Source organism: Alligator mississippiensis, chromosome 9, assembly GCF_030867095.1.
Source record: "Alligator mississippiensis isolate rAllMis1 chromosome 9, rAllMis1, whole genome shotgun sequence".
Lineage (NCBI taxonomy): Eukaryota > Metazoa > Chordata > Crocodylia > Alligatoridae > Alligator > Alligator mississippiensis.
Genome location: NC_081832.1, coordinates 12898456 through 12924790, shown reverse-complemented (window position 1 = coordinate 12924790; position 26335 = coordinate 12898456). Strand labels below are relative to the sequence as shown.

General features: G+C 43.0%; 1 protein-coding gene across 2 annotated transcripts in view; it reads left to right on the top strand.

Moving 5' to 3' along the window:
- PTPN1 (protein tyrosine phosphatase non-receptor type 1) overlaps positions 1–26335 on the top strand; it is a 60217-nt gene that overhangs the window by 29800 nt on the left and 4082 nt on the right. Inside the window, exons 2-9 of one of the 2 annotated variants that reach the window (XM_019484528.2) lie at positions 10756–10846; positions 11882–11982; positions 14668–14766; positions 19579–19716; positions 20713–20922; positions 21836–21997; positions 22690–22925; positions 23138–23251. In XM_019484528.2, the coding sequence (XP_019340073.1) occupies positions 10756–10846; positions 11882–11982; positions 14668–14766; positions 19579–19716; positions 20713–20922; positions 21836–21997; positions 22690–22925; positions 23138–23207 (1107 nt within the window). In that variant the 3' untranslated portion in view covers positions 23208–23251. The remainder of the gene's footprint in view (positions 1–10755; positions 10847–11881; positions 11983–14667; positions 14767–19578; positions 19717–20712; positions 20923–21835; positions 21998–22689; positions 22926–23137; positions 23252–26335) is intronic. The other variant, XM_006267413.4, reaches the window with a different exon arrangement.

Below are 26335 nucleotides of genomic sequence, written 5' to 3'. Positions count from 1 at the left end.
GGTTCAGGCCTTCACAGTATTTCATTCAAATTAGTTTTAAAATGAGTCCTTAGCTACTGTAAATACTTGAAACATTGAAAGTTTGGGTGCTATGGGCTTCTTTAAACCCTGGTGCACCTGGATATGTTTCTTTCCTGTAACGGGGTTTGCACAGGAGAAATGGGCTATATATACAGTCAGGATTTTTCAAATATTTTTGGCATTTTTTAAATATGAAAATATCTATGAACATTGTTCCATTGAAACTGTATAGGATTCATGGCATTGACTATGCCCAAAACAAAATGAAGCAATTTTCTACTCTGCAGGCTCCTGTCCTTGCTGTAGAACAGTTACAAGATTATACTATCTTTAACCTTTTAAAAGACTAAACATTTCTGTACTTGGAACCACTGTAGAGTTTTATAAAGTGAAGTTGACATTTTTCTTTTATGAGCCAAACTTGTACTGCAATAAACTTTAGATGTTCAGGATGTCTTTGACAACTGATACAGTAAAAAAGCAAATTGTGACCTAACTTCTATGCTCTGCGTAAATGAATTTAAACCTTTTCTAAAAATGTGGTGGCTTTAAAAATATGCATACATTTATTGAAAAACAAAACAAAAAAAAAATTCAAACTTCCTTTGTCATATACCACACAGTTCAGCTGGCTTGTCAGGTCAGAAAAGATTTAAAGTTTGGCATCAAGATAACGGTTTCTGATGAAAGGTGTTCTCTATTTTGTGGACTGATTTTGTTTTTTTTCATGCATTTATTGTCAAAAGATGATAGTCTACCTGGTAGAAATTTTAAATCAAGATTCTTTTTTTTTTTTTTTTTTTTTTTTTTTTTTGTCCTGTCTATACCCACTTCATTTGATTGCTGTGTAAAGTGAAACTGGGACTCAATTCTATACTAGTTTAGACACTAGGCCTTAAGTATTTTTCAAGGTGAAGTCCTACACTTCAGTTTTTCACCGTTTCTTATACCTTTTCAGTGAAGTACACTCTACATGCATTTAAGTAACTTCAACAGGTTATCTTGTGTACGCACTGAAATAATAGATGACCCTGAATGAATACAAGGATGAAGTTGGTTCACAGCTTGCTCGCTCTCTCCATCAGTTATGTTGGCAGGATCCTCTCAAGTGAATTGCAGTTCTGTGTTTGTTCCGGGACCATCTCCAATCCTGTTATCCCACGCAGAATTGCAGTCCAAGCTCTAGAAAAATTACAGACATGATTGTGCAGTAGAATGATCTTGTTTGATTGTCTTAAGGTATAAATAGATGCCCCCCCCCGCCCCCGATACTACTCATTTGAATTTTTAGTAGTTGGTTGTTGTACAGTAGGTTTTTTCTTTTGTGTTTTCCCCTCAAGCACTTCATTGCAAATTGTTTGTGAAGGATGTTTTGTTTTAATGCTCTTCTAAAAGTTACGGTGAAGACTGACACTTGATTAGGACTGTTGCTTGAGATACTGCTGGGATCAGATGACCCCAGCTCATAAGGAAGAGTCTTTCCTGCCCAAGTGCAGGGGGGCTGGACCCAATGATCTGTAAGGTCTCTTCCAGCCCCTAACAACTATGAGACTATGAAAATACTGTGTAGTTGGGGAACTTCTTTTTAATTATTAGGTTATAAAAAGCTGGAATGTTCTGAGGGCTACAAAAGGGAATATTTCTAGTCCATATTTTTTTCCTATTCCAAACATCACATTGTAAAATGGGAAGCTGTGTATTTAGCTCTTGAATGCACTGATATATGTCCGTCTATACAGCAAATTCACATCTGGATTTTCAGATCTACTAGATAGAGTAGAGGATAGATTTGAACCAAAATCCCAGATCTGAAGAACTCACCGTTGGGGATTTTAAAATGTGGATTTAATCTTCATGATTTGTTCCCATTTCTAAACTGCATAGGAGGTGAATAAGTGACTCAGAATATCTTGACACTGTAATAAGACTGTGGTTTATTTCCTGGCACTGATTCTTGCTTGATATTGCAAATAGCAAAGGCTTTTCTTTTACAAAAGTACTTGTCAACAGAGAACCATTTTGTCTCTTCAGTCTCTACATCTTCCAGTGATTTTTTTTCTCTCAAACTCACTTCAGGAGCAGTTAGTTGTGAAACAAGAAGCAGAGACATGCAAAGAGTTGAAGCTGAATTACCGTATTTACTTGATTACAAGGTTCCCTACCCCATTTAACATGGAGGGAGGGAAGCCCCTCACTTTACAATCAAGCATGAGACGGCGGTGGGGCTGGGTGGGGACTGGAATGGCAGTGCAGGCTCTGGGCTGCTACAAGGCAAGATGGAGCTATAGTCCATGTCCCAAGCTGCAGTAGGGATAGAGCCTGCCAGTGTGGGGCAGATGTAAGGGTGGGGGTGGGATTGAAGGGCAGGCAGGGGGGAGATGGGAGGAAGGAAGGTAGGGACCTGAGGTTTTGGGTAGCAGAAACGGCATGGGGGGGGGAGGAATGGGGGAAGAGGGGAAGGGAATTGGGCAACCTGATGTTGTGAGGGGGAAGGGGAGGGAAAGCAAGGGGCAGACTGCCTCTTTCATTGCCTGATCCACTGCTTCCACACTGCCTGCCTCATTACTTCCCACCTGCCCCATTATTGCCCCCTTCATCACTTCATCCCCCTCCCCACCACAACCTGCAGTAGATGCTCCTCCAATAATTAGATTCCATACTAATGTATATACTTTGTGTATAGAATCTATTTATTGGGGGTAGTCTTACAAGCTAGGGACAGACATTCAAAAAGCCTGAGCCTGAATTGATTCAATCTTTACAGGTTAGTCTAAACTACCTAGGCTGAATCAGTTTGTAACCACACAGACATCCCCTCTGGACTGAAAAAATACAGGCATATGCCTGCAGTGGCTCAGGTCAGAAGCCAGGGGCTGCTTGAGCAGCCTTCTTAGATTCCTAGTTTTCTAGGGTCAGAAGGGACCTTGTAGATCATAGAGTCCGACCCCCTGCTCTAGACAGGAAAGAGCACTGGGGTTAAGTAACCCCAGCTAGGTGCTTGGCTAATCTTTTCTTGAACACCTCCAAGGTAGGGGAAAGTACCACCTCCCTTGGAAGCCCGTTCCATATTTTGGCAACCCTCATCGTAAAGAATGCCTTCCTGATGTCCAATCTAAATCTACTAATCTTTCTGTCTCTGTCTCTCTTTGCTTCCACAGTGCTGACCTGGCAGGATGTTGTGATTAGGGAGGCCCCCCCGCCTTGATAACAGAGCATTTATCAGCATTTAGCACCTGTCAGAAAACAGCTTCACTCATTAGTTCAAGCTCCTCTTAAACAGCTTTTTTCAAAGGAACCAAGGCAGGGACATTACCAGCTGATCTGTTGATTAGCTCCAAAAAGCCCTAAGTGGACACTGTCCTGTCTGCCTTACACTGACACCTCTCATTAGCTAGCATACCACATGCTGTTTATGATGTATGCTGTGGGAGAGAGGAGGGAGGGATTCTTGCTTAAGCAGCGAGTGGGGGGAGGCAGGGCAAAGCCAGGCAGACCCTGCTGTGCCTGCAAGTCTCTGCCGGAGCTCCAGCCAGGGAGCAAAGGGGAGGGGCCTGCAAGGCCGAAGTGCATGCTGGGGGAATCTGATTTAACTTAAACTAGGAAAGGGTCTGGGACAGACATTACATAAACCAGTTTGACCCAAATCAGTTAAGTCTGATACTACTTTCAACCAGGTTTATCTCAAACCAGTTTCGACCATTTTCAAACTAGTTTGAGCACTGAATGTCTGTTCTGTCACAGGTTTAAACCAGTTTCTGATCACTTAAACCAGTTTTTATGTGTAAAACGTCTGTCCCTAGCTACATTCATGGTTAGCCTGTATTCAAGTGTGATAACTGGGGCCTTATGGGTGGCATGGCCTGTCGGGTATGTAGCCCCTCCCTCAACTCGCCTGCCATGACTTTGCTGTTAAGCTATCAAGAGAGGGGGCTTCCTGACAGTGGCTGTACTCACAGTTGCTTGGCGCGATGTTCCACAGGTCTCTGCCTCCCCTACACCCCATCCACTCGCCAGCTGGTTACGTGATGGTGCGATGTTAGTTTTCGTCTTGCCGTCTTGCCCATGGTCTGCTTCGGGTGGAGGGGAGAGTACACAGCTGAATGGGCTCAGTTGGCTCGTGTCCCTCCGGTCTTGATGCCTGAACCTTCTCTCTATCCCTTTGACTTTCCTCCTTTTTCCCTTTTTTTTTTTTTTTTTTTCCTGTGGTCTTCAAAAAAAAAAAAAAAAAATATTCCTCTGGGGAGGAGTGGGATGTGAAGCTGCCGCCTTTTCCCCAGCTGCCTACAGGGGGCTCAGACCCCTCCCTTGCTCTTGCTCTACCTCTTCCAGGGGGTGCGACTGCTTCTCCTGGTCTGCCTTCAGTGGGGAGCTGCAGTACTTCCCCTGCTCTACCTTCTCCAGGGGGCCAAAGTGCTTCCCCTGCTCTGCCTCTGGCAGAAGGCTCGAAGATTTTCCCCTGCCCCGCTTGGCGGTGCTGCGCCATGCCTCTTCCCGGCGGGAGCCTCAGCACGTCAGGCATGCTGCCCACCAACTCTCTCTCCCTCTGGCTCCTCCTTCTCGTCACTGGTGCAGTCGGGTCTTTTAAACTTCCCTGGGGTGGCTGGTACGGCCGCCGCAATTGGTCCAGCTGTTCCCCGCGTGGGGAACAGCTGCTTAAACAGCCAGTGTAATGCCGGCTCGCGTGGCTGCAGCCGCGGTCCTGGCTCCTGCGCCGACAGACCGGCCAGAGGTAAGTTCCCCTCGCAGTGGGTCTGTTTCTGGGTTTTGGGACCCACGGGGTTTGCCCTCGCCTCATTTAGAGCCTGTTGGGGGCGTGTTGCCGCCACATCAAGTAAATATGGTATTTTTTTTACATTGATCGCTCTTAAAATTTGTTTTGTTTTTGAATAAAATGTACTTACTATTTGGAATATCTTATCAGTGTGTTGCTGCCACCTTTAGTGAACCTGTGTTCTGAGTCGTAATTTTCAGTGTTGGGCTATATGTTGACCTTATTTAAATTAAAGTGCCCTATAACTCGATAGTAAAGCTCGTATGATGTTGGTGAGCTTTAGAAAAGCAGCCTTCTGAATTCTGGTACTGATTCATCACTACTTCCAAAAAACCAAGGCAGCAAATAGAAAAACTTGACAGATGAAATGTTTGTACTCTGAAAGTATAAGGCGCCTGTACACATGCAGTGAGTCTGCTCTGACACACTTTAATTAATGTGCTGAAACAGACTCCAGCATTGCATTTATCAGCATCCCTGCACTGAAAAATGGCAGTGGGGCACTTAACTAAAGTTTGAACGATCTTTAGTTAAAGCTCCCCCACTGCCATTTTTCAGCATGGGGACGCTGATGCATGTGATGCTCTGGGCACTTTAATTGGAGCAGCTCTGGGAACCACTTCTTAATTGATGTCTGTCTGTCTGTCTGTCTGTCTGTCTGTCTGTCTGTCTGTCTGTCTGTCTGTCTGTCTGTCTGTCTGTCTGTCTGTCTGTCTGTCTGTCTGTCTGTCTGTCTGTCTGTCTGTCTCCATAGTGATTTAACACAAATGGTCAGATCTTCACACTAATATAAATTATCGTCATTCCATTGACTTCAGTTCTACAACAATTTTATGCGTGTGTTTGTTTAGTATGATAATATTACGGGGGGGAAATGCAGTTTAAGCTGTAAAATCTAGGGGTATTTGTACACATGCATGTGCCACAGCGCCAGGCGCTTTTAAAAGCAGTGCTGGTGCTGCAGCGCATGCATTTGTATAAATGGCAAATTAGTGTAAGTTCTGAGAACATGGCAGCAGTGCACTTTTTTTTTTTTTTAAACTAAAACACATTAAAGGTGTGTTAGTTCAAAAGCATAGTGCCACCATTTTCTGTGCGCTGATGCGCGTTTTGCCACTTGCATAAGTTCATGCAGCGCACTGGGCACATCAGCTTTCATGCTTCGCAGACTTGATTAATCAAGTCTGCTCCAACATGCTGAATTTCCAGTGCATAGGAGCAGACAGGTACATGTATAAATGCCCAAGAACTTCAGAATTCAGAAATGCCAGATTTCAGATTGTCCATGAAACATCTGGTCTGCCACAACTCAAACTGCACAGAAAAATGGCCAGAACAGTTCTGTGGTGCATTGTTACACACGCTAGGCACTGCGGGTTTTGTGTGTTCACACTTCTGTGAATGCACATGCGCATAAAGGTGATTAGTATAGCTCAATAGTAACTGCATACGACTCACCCAGGTTTCAGTTGTCGACTTTCTGATGTGACCCAAATGGGTGCAGGTTTCCTTTAAGCCTTTTCTGAAGTGCTGACATAATTTAATGGCATGAACCTGCCTAGCTTACATTCTCCTGTCTGCATTTCAGCACCCGCTGCCAGCTGACTGTAGTCATGGAAGTGTGGCTCATGCAGCATGATTGCAGCCTGTTCAAATTGCCCACATAGTGCTGAATTAGTGAGGGGCTTTCTAGGAAAACCATGCTGAAGTGTATGATTGCAGTTTAATAAACTCCTTTAATAGTAACTTGTTTGTCCAAGCTTACACAATATTTTTTTTTTTTCCTTTTGAAGTGTAAGTTTATTTTAGCTGGCAACTGATGCATGGGTGTTCTTCTTTTTCTAGTCACAGGGTCAAGCAAAGTGGGTGTTTTGTGGAGAGGTTGGGGTTTTTTGGGGGGAAGGGGGGGTTATAACCAACCTGCCATAGTGCGAGGAACTGACTATGTGAATATAGTCATCTAGGACAGAAGGATCCCAGAAAGCAAAGCTCTCCATTTAACTTCCATATGTCAGTTAGTGTCCTGCCCTTTCAAGAAATCATCTATATATTGAAAGGGAGATTTAGTCCTCAGCTGGACCAAAAGTATTTCTCTCAATGGATTACAATGCACTAATTGGTTAAAATAAAACAAAATCAAGGTTGCCTCAAGCTTACGGCCTGAGAAAACTCTATTGAAATCAGTGTGGGTATTTCTGTTGATTTTGCTGGGCTTTGTGTCAAGTTCACAGTCTGGTGTATATGTTGTGTGGGCCATTGCAAAGAACTTGCATTGCCATAAAGTAGGAATATGTGCATGAATGACTGCTCCTGGAAGACATGCTTCATGAGACTAACAATATCTGATATTTGGAGGAAGAGACCAGAAAACTTCTAAATTCTCTTCCCTGCTCTGCAGCTGGCAGTGACCTTGAATGTATTGCTTAGTCTCTGCATCTCAGCTGCCTTACATAAAAATAAGGAAATGATATCAAGAGTCCTGGTTTACAGGATGAAAGGCAGTACAGAGAAGAAGATACAGTTGGCAACCTAAAATTTAAGAGGAGCACAGTTTGGTTAGCAAAGTCACTTCATCATGAAGTTTCCCCAAACAGATAGATTATGATATTTGGTTATTTTACTTTTTTTTTCTGGACAGTGGGCACTCAATATGGGACCCAAGAAAGGGTGTGTGTGGGGGGGGAAATCTGGCTCTTCCACCTTTTTCGTCCCGCTTTCCCCATAGTCCTAAACCCAGATCAGCCTTTCATGTAATTAAGGATCACCTCCCTCTTGATAAGCAGGGAAAGAACTTTAACTTCATTCCATTACCAGAAAACAGCAGGGAAAAATTGATTGGTCTCATTTGAAAGCCAGCATAGTAGCAGACTTCTTCTTCCTAACCCCTGAGTTATTGCCTTGCAATATCTAACTTGGATACAGGACTTAAACCCTCAAGATGAGAGCTATTGAATGAGTCATGCTGAAAAACAGAAGCATTTAACTTTGGAAAACTGACCTCAATTCTAGCCCTTCCTCTTTTAGGTTTTATATTGCATGACATTTTAAATGAAATGTCATGCTTCCTCTTAAATGATAGGGCCTTAGCTATGTGAGTATGATTCAAGAGGGTGTTAAGTACCCTCATCAGTCCCCTTGTCCGTCTTCCAGACTTTCATTTGTCATAATGTCGCTAACTTCAAGTTGCACGGTAACATAATACTTGCATGTTTTGCTTTTTGCTCTGACTTCCTAGACAGATTGTACTATTGAAAGATCACCATGTCTCTTGCAACTCCCATAACATGCCAGACCAGTGGTTATTGTAGTCTGACACCCTGTATCTTGGCAGCAGCAAATATCAGAAGTTTTCTGAAGGTGTGATTAACTCCATGCAGTGCAGTGACTTGCCAGCAGCAAAAGCTTCCTTGCTATAACTACCTTTGGTTATAGAATAGAGGTACCCAGCAAAGTCTGTGTATAGATGGAAATACTCTTGGATTCCCTGTTACTGTTGGATGATCAGACAACCACTCTGGTAAGAAAAGCAGTGCCATCTGCTAATGGTGGCTGGACAAGCGTGCCTTATTCTGTCAGACACAAATGTGGCCACCACATCCATGCATTTCATAACCTTTAAAATGTACTATTTGACTGCAGTTCACTGTATTTAGAAATCAAACCTTGTGTGCCTCCTGGAGCTTTTGTCAAGGCAACCTCCAGCACCCTGGCTACAACAAAATGTGTTTTGTTGAAAGAGGGGTTTGGGTTGTAGCCGTGTTAGCCTAAGGACATAGGCAGACAAGGTTCCTTGGGTGAATTTGATATCTTTTATTAGACCAACCCAAATGGTTGGAGAATGGTTATTAAGCATTATATTATTATTTTGTTGAAAAATACATTTTGACAAATGTCGATTCATTGAAACCAGTTGCAGAAGTGCCTTGGGTTTTGACTTCCTCTCCTTTTTTGTGTCTTTGTGACAAGGTATGTAGCAGAGTTAGCAGATTCATTGAATCTGATGGGCCATGCCATAAGTGCTCCTGCTGTGGCCTCACACTTGCAACCTCTAGGCTGTCAACTATGCGCCTTAGCACCTGCACCACCCACAGCCCCTTTGGGTTTTGACACAGGTTTGGAATTCAAAGAAAAGTGAAGATGCGTAGTGCGTAAGTTTTCTTGGGAGGGAGGACCACTATGCACCTATTGGTAGCTTTAGCCATCTGAATACCTTTAAAATTCTAGTCTTTAGATACCAAAATATTGGTCTACCCCAAGCAGACAGGCAGTTGGTTTTTGACACGTACTAAATACCTTGCCTCCTTGATTGCTTTCAGCCATGAGGTCCTGAGGAGTGCCTGTACTCTTCACATTGGGCATCAGAATTCCTTTACTTCTCTGTTGCCCCACTAAATTTTTTAAGGACATCTTAGAAAGAGGCTGAGACTGTCATGGGATTCTTTACTGCTTTCCAATAACACAGTCCAATCCCACATCTAAAGCAAAAATCTTGAAGGGTGTGTGGACACTGAATGTTTCTTTATGCATAAAAAGAATTAGGGAGGCTCTGTTAACAACATGGGTAAAAGCTTACAAAAAGGTCTAAAACCCTTTTTTCATTTCCTATTTTGTCTGTTTGTACTATCCGTCTTGTGGGTGTGCTAAAATACAAAGGTGACCAATTCATGAGCAATGATATGTTTAAGGCTGCCTTTCCAGGGACTTCATGTTCCAAAGATGTTAGACTGCTGAAGATGAGACCACATTCTCCGCCATCAGCGGAGACCATGTGTTGTGTTTATAAAAAGATTAGCAGCTGATGTCAGGGCCTAGTTCAGCAAGGAGCTATTTCAGAATATAGTACTAACTTAGAGTAAGTATGTGTAAAATAGAAATCATCACTCAACATATGCAACATCTATGTATGGAGCAGAAATAAGTAAAAGAATCAAATGCCCATGCTTGGTAAACCACTTAAAACAGAAATGTTCCTGTGGGTTACTACTTCTCTGTATGCCCTGCATCCCTTTCTTCTGCAGATACAAGTATGTGCTAAGGTCCAGATCCTCAACTAGTGTAGTTTTACTGCAGTCTGAGAGCTCCACCAATTCAAACCAGCTAAGGGGCTAGCCCTAAATCTCTACTATGACTGTATAGAAAGAAGAATTTAATGTGAGCTTGCATGTTGTTCAGCATCAAATTCAGCCTCACTTAATGACATACGTCATTATAGCTCAGACTCGTCCCTGTTGGGGAGGAAGTGAATTTAACCTTATGTCTTGCTTAATTTCTTTGGTTTGCCTTTAAGTTAAGCCTAACTGTGTTCAAATTCCCCTCTATCTGCTTTGACTGTGTATCCTGCAGTTTTCATTCATTGCTTCAGCAAATCTATAACCATATGATTTCGCCTCCTAAAGTTCCTGGTGCCAGCCATCATGAGGGTTGTACACTTGCATAGTATTATACCATGTGCAAGTTCTGATTTCTGTAAGTTTGTATTTGTGTTCAAAGAGGGCAGTAGTTTGGTTTTGGGGGTTTTGTCTCATGCATATGAATTGGTTATGGACAGGATACTAAAGGACAGAGCCACTTCTGACTTTCTTAATAAATTCTGTTTTTTAACGTGGAGTTGAGAGGGAAGACGTGGAAATGTTTATGTAATGCTGTACATCTACACATCTGAACATCAGGTGAAGTGTCTGGAGTAGAGACCCTGGTTTATGTCAAATGCCCTTACACTTAACAGAGACTGCTTATGTAAATCTGCTGGCATACTGACACATCCGGTAATTGGTTGGTGTCCATCATCTCTAAGAAACATTCTTCATTTACTTTCTTCAAAACACGTGCTGTCCAAAACACTCGAGCCTATCAAGGTGTCAAATAGGAAGAGAAAAAACTCCATGCAGCTCTTCCCCACTGAAGAGCAAGTTTTTTTGTGCAAACTGCTGTCATGTTCAAATACTTGATTTCCTTTGTTGCAGGATATCAGGCATGAAGCCAGTGACTTTCCATGTAAAGTGGCCAAACATCCCAGAAACAAAACCCGAAACAGGTACAGAGATGTCAGCCCCTGTAAGTAATCCTTTCTTCTCAATTATTCAAAACAGACTGCTAACCTTATAGAATTTCTTTTCTACATAAAAAGCATTTAGATGGATGTTCCCATTTTCTTTTCTCTTTTTTTTAATAGCGGATGCATATCCGAGACTGAAATCTTGTCATTATAACATCTCTAATAACATTAGCTATGTTAATGCTGTATTTTTGTGTGGTCTATCACGTGATTACACTGCAGCAATACTGAATAATTACAATATTCATGGGTAGAAGCCTTTGCAGGAAGCTGGTAGTCTTACTGTCAAATCCTTGTAATAAAGAAGACTGAGAATAGTACAGACTTGCTGCTATTTAAGTGTCCCCTCCATTGCTGTGTGTGTGTGTGTGTGTGTGTGTGTGTGTATATATATATATATATATATTTTTTTTTTTTTTTTATATAATGTGCTACTAGTTAGCATGGAATGTTTCTCTGTGTGCAGAGGAAAAAGAGAAAAGAGGTACAGCCAGAGAAGTTGGCCTTTCAGTTGAAGGAGACCTCAGTTTCTGAAGTGATGGTTTTCATGATGGGTCCATATTCCCACATACTGGAAAATGCATGTCATTAGATCAGCAACTAAAGCAGTTGAGCCTTCCTGAACAGTCACTGGAAACTGTACTGCTGCACACAACTTTGCTTACTGATCAGTTTTAAGCTTTTATTTTTCTTAGTAACATTGATTGGTTTCCCCTTCAGAGGGAATTGGTTTTTTTCCTAAAAATGTGGAAATTCTTATCCATGAAGGTTCCTTAAGTGTTGCAAACTTTTGTATTGAAGAGCAGCACAAGTCCTGTTGCAGTACTTTTCTTTTGGTCTCTGCAGTAGGTGTTGAGTACAGTTGAGCTGAGAAAAAATTGAGCATGTAAAAGAACTTTTCAGAGCAGTACTCCATTACTATTTCATTTCTCTTTAGAAAGTCTTAATATTTTGTTCCTATTATTTGATGAAATAGATCCTAATTTGTGTTTGTTTAGGCTGGCATTAACTAGTGTTTTCTCCTTGTTCTACAGTTGATCACAGTCGAATTAAACTACACCAAGGTGACAATGATTATATCAATGCCAGTTTGATAAAAATGGAAGAGGCCCAAAGGAGCTACATCCTTACCCAGGTAATTGAGGAGGGGAGGGGGCTTTAAAACCAATAAAATCTTTGTTCTTTCTCAAACAAGCATCCCCAGAGGTTACTTTTTGGCTCTAGGGAGGCCCACTTGTATTGTATATGGATCTTCTTAGGTACACTTATAGTTGGAGGTTACTGTGGCAGGGTGTGGGGTCTGGGGCAAATCAGCCTGTGCGAGGCCTGGATGTGGCGGGGGTGGGGGCGAGCGAGCGGCCAGATGTGAAGCCAGCCCAGCTCTGTGGGGCCTGGGGCAGTCGCCCCGATTCATGCCCCACCCCCAGGATGGCCCTGCCTATAGTAGGAAAATCACTTTTGGTTTAAAATGTTTTAAAGCAAACATTTTTAAAAACAAATCAAATCTTGCTTTTATTCTATTAAACTAAAGTGCCTGGCGTTAAGGTTATGTAGTTAGCATATTCAGGTACCCTGCAAAGGAGCATGCAAGTTAAGTTTATAAGAAATATTAAGGGGTACATGCAGTGGGTTCTGTTTTTAATTATAATCTTGTTTTTGTAACGTGTGAAACCACATTGCACATACACAACTAGCTTCTTATTTTCTCTTTTTAAATGCACGCTTCACTAATGACATGATACAGGTTAATGAACAGTATATTGAGGGACTTCCTGCCTGTAGTGCAATCCATCTTCAGTCCTCCCTCCAGAACTTATAGTTGAGGGAGTACGTAGTAGCTGGTTCAAGGCAACATCCGTGTTATACCATCTGAGTTCCCAATTTAGTTGAAGCAGCTGGTGTGCTAAATACTGCTGTGCATGTTGGGACTGTATGGAATTATGCAGATGGATGAAATTTGCCCTGTGCAGAGAACTAGCCCTTAGGCCTGTGCACCTTGCGACCTCCTAGAATCCTAGTGGAAATGCTGGCTGCCCGTATAGGGATGAATTCGACTTGCAGAGACAGCTTTACACACCCCAAAAGAAATGCAAGTCTGAATACCAAGGATTTGGAAATCTATTTGGAAGAGTAAACATAACTGATCTTAAGCAGGGTCTGATTGTATTAATTTAAATAGGACTGAAATTGTATAAACAAAAATATACTAAGGATTTTCTTTTTGTCAAATGTATACCCATCGTTATAAAATATAGTCATGTTTTAAGGACATGAAAACGCTCAGTCCTCAAAAAGCAGTGCACGTGCCTCTGATGAAGTAAGCTTCCTAAAGCTTTCAGATAGTGAGGAGCTGTACCGTACTGAAGCACCTGACTGAGATTTTAAGTTTATAGTTTGCTCCCCATGCTGCTTCTCCAATGTGGAGTTTAGATTCCTCCCTGCTTTTTACTTTCTTGAGGTCAGACTAGGCTGCTTCTCTTACACATTTCGTTTAAGACCTTCAAAACAGGGAGGGGAGGAAGTTTAAAAAATAAATAACTATAACACAAATATTTAGATTTTCTTTCTCTAACTTCCATAGCTAATTATGTAACAAATTTTAAATATGTCTGTTTACCATAACATGTTAATCTAAGTTAGCAACTGTGCCAGAAACTGTTTGCTTTTAATGTTGTTTATATAATTAAACTTATGTTTCATTTTCTTTGGGATAACGAGTGAGTGTATGTACATTTTTTTTCTTTCTCCTGTTTTAACTAAATAAAGATGAACTGAAATGGGTGTTGTTTTCTTAGCAAGTCAAGAGTTCTGCACCACAGATTAATGTTTATTTTCTGGAAATGGGAAGGAAGAAGCGGGCCAAGAATTTTAGGGAACTTCTAGTTAACTGGGATCTTCCGTACCGTGTGCCCCTAGGGAAAGAGAATACACTGCTCAATTCCATTTTATTACTCCAAGGTTATGAAGATCATAGGACTGAGAATCATTAGTAGAATAGTTGTCTAAACCATAATGCAGTCAAATGGACAAAATGTCAGTGTCAACCCCTGTCATTCTTTCCAAGACTCAAGTTGCATTCATTTCTTTGAGCTGTGTGAGGTGTGCTGGAAATCAGAGCTGCACGATTGCTAGTCTAGGTTATCAAGGGAATCTGGGGTCTGTGCATGGCAGTGTTTTCATGTCTTCCATACTGCATAGATCCATTAATTTTGGGATGGAGGGCAATATTAACCACAAGAAAATATGCTGCTTGTGTAGAAAGCTTTGGGCTCTACAGAAGAGGGACTTCCCTTTTGACTGTCCATAGAATAGTATTCAGGAAGTAACTTTTGTGTAGCCTTCCAGCAATCCAAAATTATCCTTCTGTTCTTTTGAATAACTCTTACACTAGACTTGAGGCAGTAACTTTCAAGAGTCATTACTAGCAAGTTCTTCACCTGCACACCTACCCAGCCCAATTCTGTAAAACACTTGCCTGGTCAATGGGGCTTAAGCAAGTGTTTGAGCAGGATTATTTCCTCACTAGAGTCTTAGTACATCTTTCCTGAAGAAGTTCTCTCAGCATTCTCTCTCCCAATTCTCTTCTTGCAAATACAACCACTTTTCTCTCTTCCTGTTTTATGTGGGAACCAGATTTACCACAGTTAAAGCTGGTGAGAAAATGGAACTTAAAGCTATTCAGTTGCATTTCACATTCTTAAAATGAGAAGTTGCTTGTTGTCATTGTTAGGCAATGCAATGAGGTAATATTTACTGGGGCACAGTGCTCAGAACTTTCTGCAGAAACTGGTGCTTACATCTGAAGATTTCTTTCTTGCAGGGTCCTCTGCCAAATACTTGTGGTCACTTTTGGGAGATGGTTTGGGAACAGAAAAGCCGTGGTGTTGTCATGCTGAACAGAGTGATGGAAAAGGGATCAGTAAGTACTTAGGGTTCTTTCGGGTATAGGCAGAGGTGTGGGATGACCATGTATATACATATGTAAAAACAAACATGGTGTCATGGGGGGGGTTTAATGTACGTATCATAGGCTCAGAGTATGTGGGGGGCCCTGGTCCCCATTGGGAAGAGTTGTCAAAACCCAAACTTGAGGAAAAATATATGATGTTTCTTAGGAACAGTGACTGAGGCCAGAGATCCAGGTTTTCCATTCACTGCAGAAAAATGTGGGTTTTCTCCTTTAACGGAGAGTTCCAGCCTGCAAGGTGCTGCTTGGGAGTGGGGAGGGCCATCAGAGGCAGGGGGCGCCATGTGAATCTGTATGTGCACATGCATGTGGCAGCCAAGCAGTGGTGAAGAGCAGCTCCCTCCAGGTAAGTCTATGGGGGGAGCCAGGCAATGGGGCAGAGGGGGGGCCAGGGCAACATGGTGGGAGGGCATGTGCCCCCCCAAGATCTGCATCCAGTTCCAGGCAGGAACTGCCTCCACGGCCTAGCAGGCAGGACCTGGTGCAAGTGGGAATGCTATACTTCCATGGCCACCAAGGTGAGGCATGGTGGCCATGGAGTTGTGCCCAGCTCCTGGGCAGGCTTATCTTGCCTTGATGCTCCCTCCTGCGCCAGGTTCCCCCCCACCTGGCTACCGAGGTGGATCCTGCCTGTAGCTGGTCTGGCCCAGCTGCAGCCCCGTGCTTTGCTGTGGGTGCAGAAATCTCAGGAAGGATGTCTTCCCCAACCCCCACCGCATCGCCTGTGCCTCTTCTGCCCCCCCCCCCCCACATGTTCCCCACACCCCCACCCTGTTCCCCTCACAGTGTGGGTGTGGCGGGGGCACATGTCCATCAGCTTAGTCCTCTCTTGGCAAAAATAAGTCGGCGCCTGTGGCATGTATAGAACTTTATCCAACAACGCATGACTAGGATTTGGAAGTTAGATACCTGCCAACAGGTGTTGATTAACTTGGAAGTGAGAGAGTTGCCAAGTTTGGAATAGGAGGTCCTGATTTCTTATGACCTGAGCTGAGCTGAGGACTGAAACTGGTATGATCACCTATACATAAACAAATGTGGTTTCACTCCTGAATCAACCCTGGTAATCTAGACACATGGCTGCAGTTCCTCATTGCCAGTGGATGGGACTTTGCCCCTGATTCTCGCTTGTAATTAGGCCCTTTCTACTGGCATAATCAAGGGACTTTAAAATAGCTGTAGATGCACTTTGTACCCGTCAAAGGTTCCTTTTATGCTGCCAGAATGATGTAAGGGAGGTGCTTTATACTGCCTTGTAGAGTACTTCTGATCAGTTTACAAAGCAGACCAGTATCACTGTCCACTATTTTATTTTTTATTTTTTTTAATGGATAGCATACTGCCCTTTTTTTTTTCTCTCTCCCTACATTCTTAAATTCCCCTCGAGATGACCATGTCTTCCTGCCATAACTGTGCCTCTTACTGGAAGCTCCATCCTGTGATCATACATATGCCTGGTGACTTTTTTTTTTTTTTTTACTACATTTTGAACAGTTTGGATACAGAAGTAACCAAAATCTGATAAAGCTGCATGTTGTCACTTTCCTTTCCACTTCAGAGGTGGATAAGTGGGTTATATGATGCATGTCCAGGCAAGAATTCCCAAGTGCCTTGAACACCCATGTGCAGTGAGCTGGGTTCTGATTTAGCTCTTAATTGATTTTTGTCTTTCATTTTCTTCAGTAATGTAAAACTAGTAAAACATACCTTGAAAAGCAATATATAGTCACTGTTTTTAATCATGCTGCTCTTTCCAACCACTCCTGCACTCTTCTCTCCATTGCCAGTAATCTTGATCAAAAAGTGAAGAATTATCAAGATCCCTTGACTAATTGTGAAAGCTTCTCAACAAACAGCAGTGGGGAGGAAAAGAGGGGCTGGAGGTTGCAGTAGGACTGGGCTAAATGTTTGCAGAGCTGTTTGGTGCAGAAATTCAGTATAAAACTAACTGTCCCCTTGAAGGCTTCAATGCAGAAATTGTAGAGGATTACAATACTAAATGTTGTTATATAAGGTTTCTTGTTACCTCAAACTGTATCCTCTTGCTCAGGATTGATCAAGAGTTGGAAGCAATGAAGGTGTATCTTTAAACCTGACAAAAAATGTGAGATACTTTCAGGGTCTGTGAATAAAAATGGTGTCTGTTTAATAATAATAATAATAATAATAATAATAATAATAATAATAAAAAAAAAAGCAACTTTTCTTAAAGGTTAAAGTCCCTCCCTCTTCTATCACACGTCCCATTATGGATGGGACAGCTCTCCATCACTTTACCTTTTCACTGTATAACTTATTCTTAATCAACACAAATTTCCGTTAGCTTCCCTTTCTTTTCAGTGTTCTGTTTTCAAGGGAAGGTGCCTTTATTTATGTATATAAGGCACGTTAGCTACACGCAGCAACCCATTCCTCTGCAAGCATGGGTTTGGAATGAGCACAGCTCATAATCCTGCTTCAGGGGAGCTGTGTCTGATTCTGAGAAGCAGCAGTGCAGTTGTCAACTTTCATAAAATCCATAGACATGCATTGGTCCTAATAAACATGGTTGCAGGCTTTCTTGTATTTATTGCTAAACAAGATCCTGTAGTTTCATTCCCCTTTTCTGCTGAGCTAAAAGCACGCTAGTTGTGTATTTGACTGACTCATTTAAGCTTCTAACGTGTAAATACGATTGCTACAGAACTTTGGTTTCCTAGAAAATTATTACTGAGAAAATTACTATGTACAGTCAGAAATTAGGTAACAGGAATGTGTGCAGAATCTGTTTTTTAGATGGATTAAAATGTTAACGTTTAAGCTATGCCATATGTAATCACAATGATCTCATAGCTATTTTTATTTGTGTGATAGTCGACTGAATACAGTAGTCTTTTTTTATGTCTGTATAAATTTAACGTTGTAGATGTAGAGCTGTCAACTAGGGCTATGTGTACCCCTAGGGGTACTTTAAAAAGATCGTAGGGGGTACTTAGACCTAATGTGGCCAATAAATGCTGTGTGTATGCACACAGCTGCAGCACAGCACACAGGCGAACAGGAGAGCAGCTGGGTCTGGTTGGTAAGTATGTTGTGAGGGAAAGAGCCGGAGGAGGGAGCAGATTTAGGCCCCAGCCATGGGGGAGGGAGTGAGGCTGGGGCAGGGGCTGCCCACCTGGGGCGGAGCACCAGACTGAGCTGCACAAAGGGCAGCTCCCACTGCTGCATGCACCCGAGGATGGCATGGGGCAGGGGGGGCGTGTGCCCCAGGATCTGCATGGGGCAGGGTGGGATGCTGGGGCCAGGCCTGTGCCAAGCTCTTCCCAGCGGGAGTTGGGCTGTGTGTGGGTGGTGGCAGCATTGAGAGGGGGCTACAGGAGGGGCCACCTCGATTTGCCATAGTTCCCTCCCTCCCCTCATAGCCCTGTTTGTGCTACTGCCACCTGTCCCTAGCACAGCCTGGCCCAGCCTCCACTGGGAACAGCCCAGTGCTGGCCACAGCTGCAGTGCAGCCCGGCCCACCCCATTCTGCCTCGCACACAGATTTGGGGGCACAGAGTGGCAGGAGCCGGGGCAGAACCGCTGCTCATCCAGGAGGACGGGGCATGTGCCCCCTGATCTGGGCAGGGCAGGATGCCACTGCTGGCTGGGGCTATGCTGGGTTTTCCCGGCAGGTGCTGGGCCAGGTTGGGCTGTGCTCGGGATGAGTGGCGTTGGCAGCACTGGGAGGGAGCTACAGGGGGGCTGCAGCCACTCCAGAATTTGTAGCACCCCCCCCCCCCCCCCCCCCGCCCCGGTCCAGTGCTGCTGCTGTTTGGCCCAGCCTCTGCCTGAAACAGTTCAGCACTGGCCCCAGCCTACAGCAGCAACTCGCCCTCCCCCACATGCCTTCCTAGGGGGTGCACGTAGCTGCCCCCTGCATGGCTCAGTCCTGTGCCTCACCCCAGCTGGGCAGCCCCCACCCCAGTCCCACTCCCTCCCCCACTGCCAGGCCACCCTGCCCTTGCCCTGCACACAGATCCAGGGGGACACACCCCCATGCCCTCCCAGGGTATGTGCGCTGGTGGGAGCTACCACCCCTTCCCCGTGCCCCCCAGACAAGCCACTTGCAGCTCCATCCCACACTGCCCCAGCTGTGCAGTCCCACTCCCTCCTTCACCGCAGAGGCCTCTATTTGCCCCCTCCCCTTAAAAACAAGAAAAAAAAAAATACAAAGGGATACCTGAGCTGGAACTTCGAGAGAGAAGGGTTACATTTGTTAAGAAAGGTTGAAAACCCTTGATGTAGAGCATTACGGATGCCATGAATAAGCTTTCATGCAGTTTTAGAGATATATCTTTTTAGATTTTTTTTTTTAACCCCTTTCTCTGTGCAAATCTCATCCCTTGATGTTTAGTCCAATTGCACTTTCCAGCCCCATTGCTTGCAAGTGATGCTGGTTAAAATCTTGATTTTTTTGGGGGGTAATTCTGGGTAATAGCTTGATCCAGGACCAAATAAATACTGAGGTACTCCCTTCCCATTAGTCCTACCTGGGAAGAAGAACCCATCAGTCATTGTGTCCTGGGGGTTTCCCAGGTACAACGGGGGGCCAACAATTGAAAGCTGAGCTGAGGGAGCAGGTCCAGAATGTGTTGGGAGTGAGGTTCTTTCCTGTGAGAACTAGCCCTTCTCAGTACTGCATGTTTTTTGCAAACATTTCTGTTCTGTTTCACATTCCTGTTTCTAACCTTGAACATTGATCCAGGGGACTTCTGCTCAACAGTCTTTTACTTGCTGTTTTAGGTAAAATGCGCACAATACTGGCCACAAAAAGAGGAGAAAGAAATGCTTTTTGAAGACACAAACTTGAAGTTAACTTTGATCTCTGAAGATATAAAATCATATTACACAGTACGACAGCTAGAATTAGAAAACCTTACAGTAAGTACAGGACGCTTTACCAGCCAAACAGCAGCCTCCTTGTTCCTCTTCACTGAGCTTCATTTGCTGCTCCAACTTGTAAAGGTCTTGTGCACTAAGAGGTTGCAACGGGTACACGCCTGGGAGGCTCTAGGGTGGTTCTCCATGTGTTCTGTGCTCTGGTTCCTGAATGCTGGTGAACTCTGCTCTAGACTTGAGTAAACAAACCTGTGCGAGCAGGCAACCCTTTTTTTTCTTTTTTTTCTTTTTTTTTGTCCAGCATATCATTTCAGTGTTGGGGAAATGAAACTCCAACAGATCGATGTATTTAATTATTCATGACACTAAATAAACTCAACAGTATCTTAATTCATGCTACACATTTCAGAACTCGGTACTAAACTCTGTGCAAAACATTAAAAAAAATCCGGATATTGTAGAAGACCATCACACGATTATATAGTTGTTCATGATGCTTTATAGGCATCTAGTGCTTTAAAATTGGGTACAGCCACTCTTAAATGCAGACTGGGAAGATTTCATAGGAAGGTAGATTGAATTAAAGGAAAGGATTGCAATTTAAAAGCAGCCAGCAAGAATTCCTGCTCACTATCTTATGAATGGAGACTGGAAGCTTGCTGTAATGAAGCAAGAGAGAGCTATAGGATTTAATCCATCATAAAATTTGAAGTGAACAGTTTTCAAGGTAAGATTGAAAGAGGAAGTCATTGCCATAAGCTTCTCCAGGAATCATAGAATATGTTTATGATGCCATTCCTGGCCCCCCCAGCTAATGTTGAACTGCGTGGAAACAGTTTACCAATGTGGAAGTTTTATTTAAAAGCAAGCAAATGTAGACTGCCTTGTTAAACACGTGTTCCTAACAAGGAACACGAGTAGGTGATGAGTGATATTCTTCTCCTGATTAGTGTGTTGCAGGTAGCAGCTGTGCTTAAATCAACTTTTTTGAATTTTTCTTTAGAGAGTCTCATAGCCTGGCACTGTTGTCTTTTACAGACACAAGAAACGAGAGAAATTCTGCACTTTCATTATACAACATGGCCTGACTTTGGAGTTCCAGAGTCTCCTGCCTCATTCCTTAATTTCCTGTTCAAAGTGAGAGAGTCTGGATCACTCAGCTTGGAGCATGGACCTGTTGTGGTGCACTGTAGTGCAGGAATTGGGAGATCAGGAACTTTTTGTTTGGTTGATACATGTCTTCTTTTGGTAAGAATCACTTCCTTCAAATGAAGATAGAGGCATTTTCTGTCTCATTTTTCTGACAATGGTGTATTTGCTGTCTGTGAGAATGAGCCATAACATTTGTTCCTAGACATGTCTCATTCTCATTTTTATAATTTACTTGCTATTTTCTTTCCATTGTGAGAATGAAGGAAAAAAAGTCAGATTCTACTTTAGTGACCTGAAAAAGTTGGGCCTTGTCTTTGCTGCTAAGAGAGAGTGTGTTCATCTCTGAGGGAACAACACTGAGCTATCCTGCAACAAGGGTACAGTAAAGATGAAATATTAGTTTTACCTGGGGGTAAACTTGACCGTTAACTATGGGACTAGAAGTAGCATGCTGACCTCCATAAAACCAGAGCGGTCCTGTTTTGTCAGAGTCTTTACTTTTGGCTAGGTACAGACATTCAAAAAGTCTGGGGTAGAGTCAGTCCAAGGTACATGGCTTTCTGGAAATGGTGTAGTTTAGATTTGGTAGCAAATAGATGCCACATAACGCCTTTTGGTGGGGGGCACAAACCTTAGATTAGGTTCTGCCACTTTTAAACCAGTCTGTGAGTATAGAACAAAAGTTTGGCGCACAAAACAAGTCTGTTTCAGGTATAGGCTGGTTTTCAATCGCTTTTATACCAGTAAAAGCATAATGTCTGTACCTGGCCTTTGTGTGCTGGTTACCTTGTAGATTTTTTTTTAACTCTTTATTTAGCAGCAAGGACAAAGCCTTGGACATCCCACACATTCCTTGCATGAACGAGGCTGAAGGCATGTGCTAGTTTTTTGTTACTATGTCTTTAATCGGGGGACGCTTTTTTGAAATCCAGTTGACAAAAGAGTCGCTGTGTTTGAAACTGGTTAGAGTGCGTATTAGTAAAGCAAGTTTCAAATCTTTTCCTTTTAGATGGACAAGAGGAAAGATCCTTCTTCTGTGGACATTAAGCAGGTTCTGTTAGAAATGAGAAAGTACAGAATGGGGCTCATACAGACAGCAGATCAACTCCGTTTCTCTTACTTAGCTGTTATTGAAGGAGCAAAATTCATTATGGGAGATGCTTCAGTGCAGGTGAGTCCTATATTGTTTTCATAATCAGTTCTTGCATAGTTGAATTAGATCTAAAACCTAAGCATTTTGTGCGTCTCAGCACAAACCGGTCAGTACTGTCCTTATGACCATCATACAATAAAGTCTTCAATGGAGCATTGTTCTTCTGGCTTGGATACATTCTTTACCTGCACTGGTGTGTTCAGGTTGCTGCAGACAACTTGGAATAGGTGCTGTTCAGTGGAAAATTAGCTGCATCTGAGAGCTGGAACATTGGCCTAGCCATGTTAGCCTCATGCTGTTGTCTTGTAACATCATCCATTGTGGCTGGATAGCAATTCTCTAACCTGCTATAGTTCCAGCATTTGAGTGCTTTAAAGCATACAAGTTTTGTTATTTGTAAGCAAAACTCCAGTAACATGAATCCCACTCTGTGCTGTTTTGAGAGTTTCACATGGGTAAAGTGCCAAATTAAAATGGCCAGCTTTTACAGCTAATGTCTCCCATATGTGTGGCCAGGCTCTTGGGCGCACTGCATGTGGTTTGGGCTTGGGCTGCTTTTTTGTGTGGCTTTTTGAGTACATCTATACAGTGATACTGAAAGTAAAATAATGACCAGTGTAGAAAACCTCTGACACATTCATGTCAATGACAATAACTTCCATAGAAGGACTTAATACAGCAAAGATTAATAAGCCACTTCTCCTATGAAGGAACAGTGGAAAGAACTCTCCAATGAAGACCTGGATCCACCACCAGAACATACTCCTCCACCACCCAGGCCACCAAAGCGAACCTCAGAGATGCACAATGGAAGGATGCATGAACACACAGAGTTCTTCCCTAAGCATCAGGTGGTAGAGGAAGAGGTCAGATGTATGACCAGCACTGTAGAAGAGATGGTTCCTGATGGCAGAGCTTGCTCATCTGTAAAGCTGGACACAGACAGGTAAGTCAGTTTAGTGGTCTGGCTTGGACTTTTCATCTGTTTTGAAAAACCTGAATGATAGACTTGCAGATGTAGAATATGTAGAAAGTTGCCACTTGTACCACCCACGTGTTCTAGGTAAACACCTTTTGAGAGAACCTTGATACTGCAATATAACAAGACTCTTTATAAAATAAGTCTACAATGTGCTTTCTCTCTCTCACCCAAAACAGCATGTGGACCTTTGGTAGAAAGAAAAAAGACAGCAGGACCCACCTGATTTCTCTTGCTAGAATGAGATGAAAGATGAGGGGCACAATGACAAAATAGTTCAGCCTCTTGTGGAAGTAAGTGCTGGGATGGTTAGAGGAGCTTTCCCGCAAGCTAGGGGTATTGTCAGCTCTGCAGCTATAAAAGCCAAACCAGCTAATCTCAAACACAAAGGAGTGCAAGAATCTAGTAGTCTAAACACATCTTGCAAATGTCTTGCAATATTAAGATGTTTGTTTAAGCCACATGGAGCGTAATCTTAGACTTCTGTAGCTAGACTACCTGTTTATTAGGTAGACTTCTTTTTGAGATTAGTGAAATTTAAAATATTTTGCTACTTCCTACAGTTCGGTCATAATTGTAATGCCCAGCATGGGAGCTACTTCTCAAAAGTTTTCCAAAATATGTACCCACCACTTCCTTTAACAGATGGATGAACTCCATCTTTGTCTTGCCTTCCCGAGTTTTTCATGCGGGGGAACTTTTGTTTTTTGCTATACGTCTAATCAGTTTTATTTGATCCAATGATTGGGAATCTCTGGAAGAGAATTTATTCTGATGCTATTGTGGAAAAAGCAAATGTAGTTTGGGGCTGCCTTTAAAAGACATAGAGCATGAAACGCAGGAGGTGATAGTACCACTGGCTCAGCCCTGGCTAGGTCAGCTGGGGTGTTGTGTACCATTCTGGGCCCTACATTTGAAGAAGGATGTTGGTGAATAGTAAAGAAAGATGGAGGAAACCAGGCAAGTTTAGTTTGGAGAAAAGGAGGCTGCCATAAAGAAGAGGGAGAACAACTGTTTTCTGCTGAAGAGGGCAGGGCACAAAGCAATGGACTTAAACTTCAGCAAAGCAGATTTAGATTAGACTTCCTTCAAAAATACATCCATTATCTTACTGTTCTTCCTGCCAGGAAAAAGCTATCTATAGGGAAGCTGCAGAATCTCCTTCATTGGAGGTTTTCAAGAGGAGGCTGGTAAGCATCTTCCTAGGCTGGCTCAGGAATGGCACATTTGCATTTGTACAGAGGGATGAAACAGGTGACTTCCCCCAGAGCCTGTCCAACCCTATGATTCTGCTTTTCATTCCAGACTAAAATGTTCAGACTATAAACTTGCAAAAATGGAGAGTGTAACACAGAAATCATGAGGGTGGAGAACCCAGAGGTGCTCATGTGCTTAGCCACTAGATGTCACTACTGTTTCATACATATCATGTAGAAACATCTTGCATGATACGAGGTAGAATCTGCTGGAATGAACATTTCCTTGTTCTTTAGTGGACTGAATAGTAACATGCCCCTGTCGGTCTTGTCCAGGGTAGTCAGAAAACCCAGTCGGGGACTAAGGGATCAGGGGCTGCTGTAAGTGGCCATAGTCAAGGGGTAAGTTCAAGTTTCCTCTCTGAAGCAGTAGAGATAAAGGATCAGTTCCTAGACATCTCAAAGCTCCCAAGGCAATGCTGGAAATACCAGCCTCTAGTTTCACAAAGTTCAAGAGATTTTTTTTTTTAGTTTTTTTTCTGTCAGTTGGCTCTAACTACATCTGTCCCGCATCTCCTCCCTACGTACACATACTCTTAAATATTGCAGTCATGACTAGAAGCCTCAACTTTGGTCAGGCCCCCTTGGTTTTGGCAGTCCAGAGCCAGGCAAATAATATGACTTCAGTTTGATTGAACCGAGAGAAGTTGGGGGAGGGGGTATTTAATTGAGTCAAGCTGAAAGGAGAGTATTTTTATGGCTTCTTTGGCAAATCAGAAATCATTCAATGTGGGTTAAGTAATGTTCTGTCTCCAAGCACTTTTTTCTATGGAGAAAAAAGTTTTGGGATGGAAGCTAGAGTCAGGAATGCCCAGGCACATTCATGAGGAGGGGTGCTGCTGTCCCTCTCTGCCCAACAGTCTTGTAGGTCCAGGATTAAGACACTCCCCTGGGATATGGAAGATCCAGATTTCAGTGCCCTCTTTACTGAGCTCAGAGCTGAAATGGGAGAATGAATCCACCCAGTCGCTTTTACCTTCTCATCAGTTCTCTGGAATGGTTTTTCAGTAAATAAATCACTTCATAGATTTCATAGACATTAGGGCTGGAAGGGACCTCGGAAGATCATCGAGTCCAGCCCCCCGCCCAAAGGGCAGGACGTCAGCTGGGGTCATAGGATCCCAGCAAGATAAGCATCCAGTTTCATCTTGAAGGTGTTCAATGAAGGCGCTTGAACAACCTCCGGTGGCAGGCTGTTCCAGACCTTGGGGGCTCGACAAACTCTTTGCCCAGTTCTCTGTAGATAAGCTCATCAGACCCGGAGATGGCTCTTACACTTGAACCTTGGTATACAGGACAAAGGATATATTGACAGCATTTTGCAGATGGGGAACTGAGATGCAGAGACTGACTTGTTTGGATTGTACAAAATCTAGAAAGGCTAAGACTTGCAGCCTGAGACCCCCATCCAGGACTTTCACCTCAAGATCAGTCTTTCGTTCTGGTTATGACTGGTCTCTTCCACTATTATAGATGAGGCTGGTTGCACTGCTCGTCAAGGCAGTTAAAAGCTACTATTGTGAGTCAGTCTTTTTTTCAGTTGCAACTTTGCCAAACTTTAACTCTTGTTCTGAAAATTTGGCCTCCAACAGACATGTGACCTGGAACCGTTTTTTAGAAAGTTTCAACCAAACTGATTCAGCCATATCTGAGACTGAAACTGGAGGGGGGGGAGAATGTTTTGCCAACAGTGCACACAGATTGGACACCTTTGCTTTGGAGTACAGGTTGATATCTGGCTAGGACTGCGCCTTTTTATCCTCCTTGCAAAAATCTGGCTGAATATGGCTAAGATTAGCCTTTGAAAAATTGTATGTGCTCAGACTACTTGGATTGTAACACTCAGGTTTCCAAATGCCACACAATGATATTCATGTTCAGAATGATATTAATTTTTCAAAGAACTTGGGTTTGTGTGCCTTCCTGTATGCAAAGAAATTAAGGTTGTAGGAAAAAATAGTAAGTAATGATGACGTAACTTATTTTAATGCATGTGAAAAAGGAGACCAAATTTTAAAGTTGTACCAGGCAAGGTTCCCTCAACTTCAGTTTGATGTCTGTAGGACTGCAATTGCTGCTCTGATAATTGCACAGGTAGCAGATGCAGCCTCTTGGTGCCAT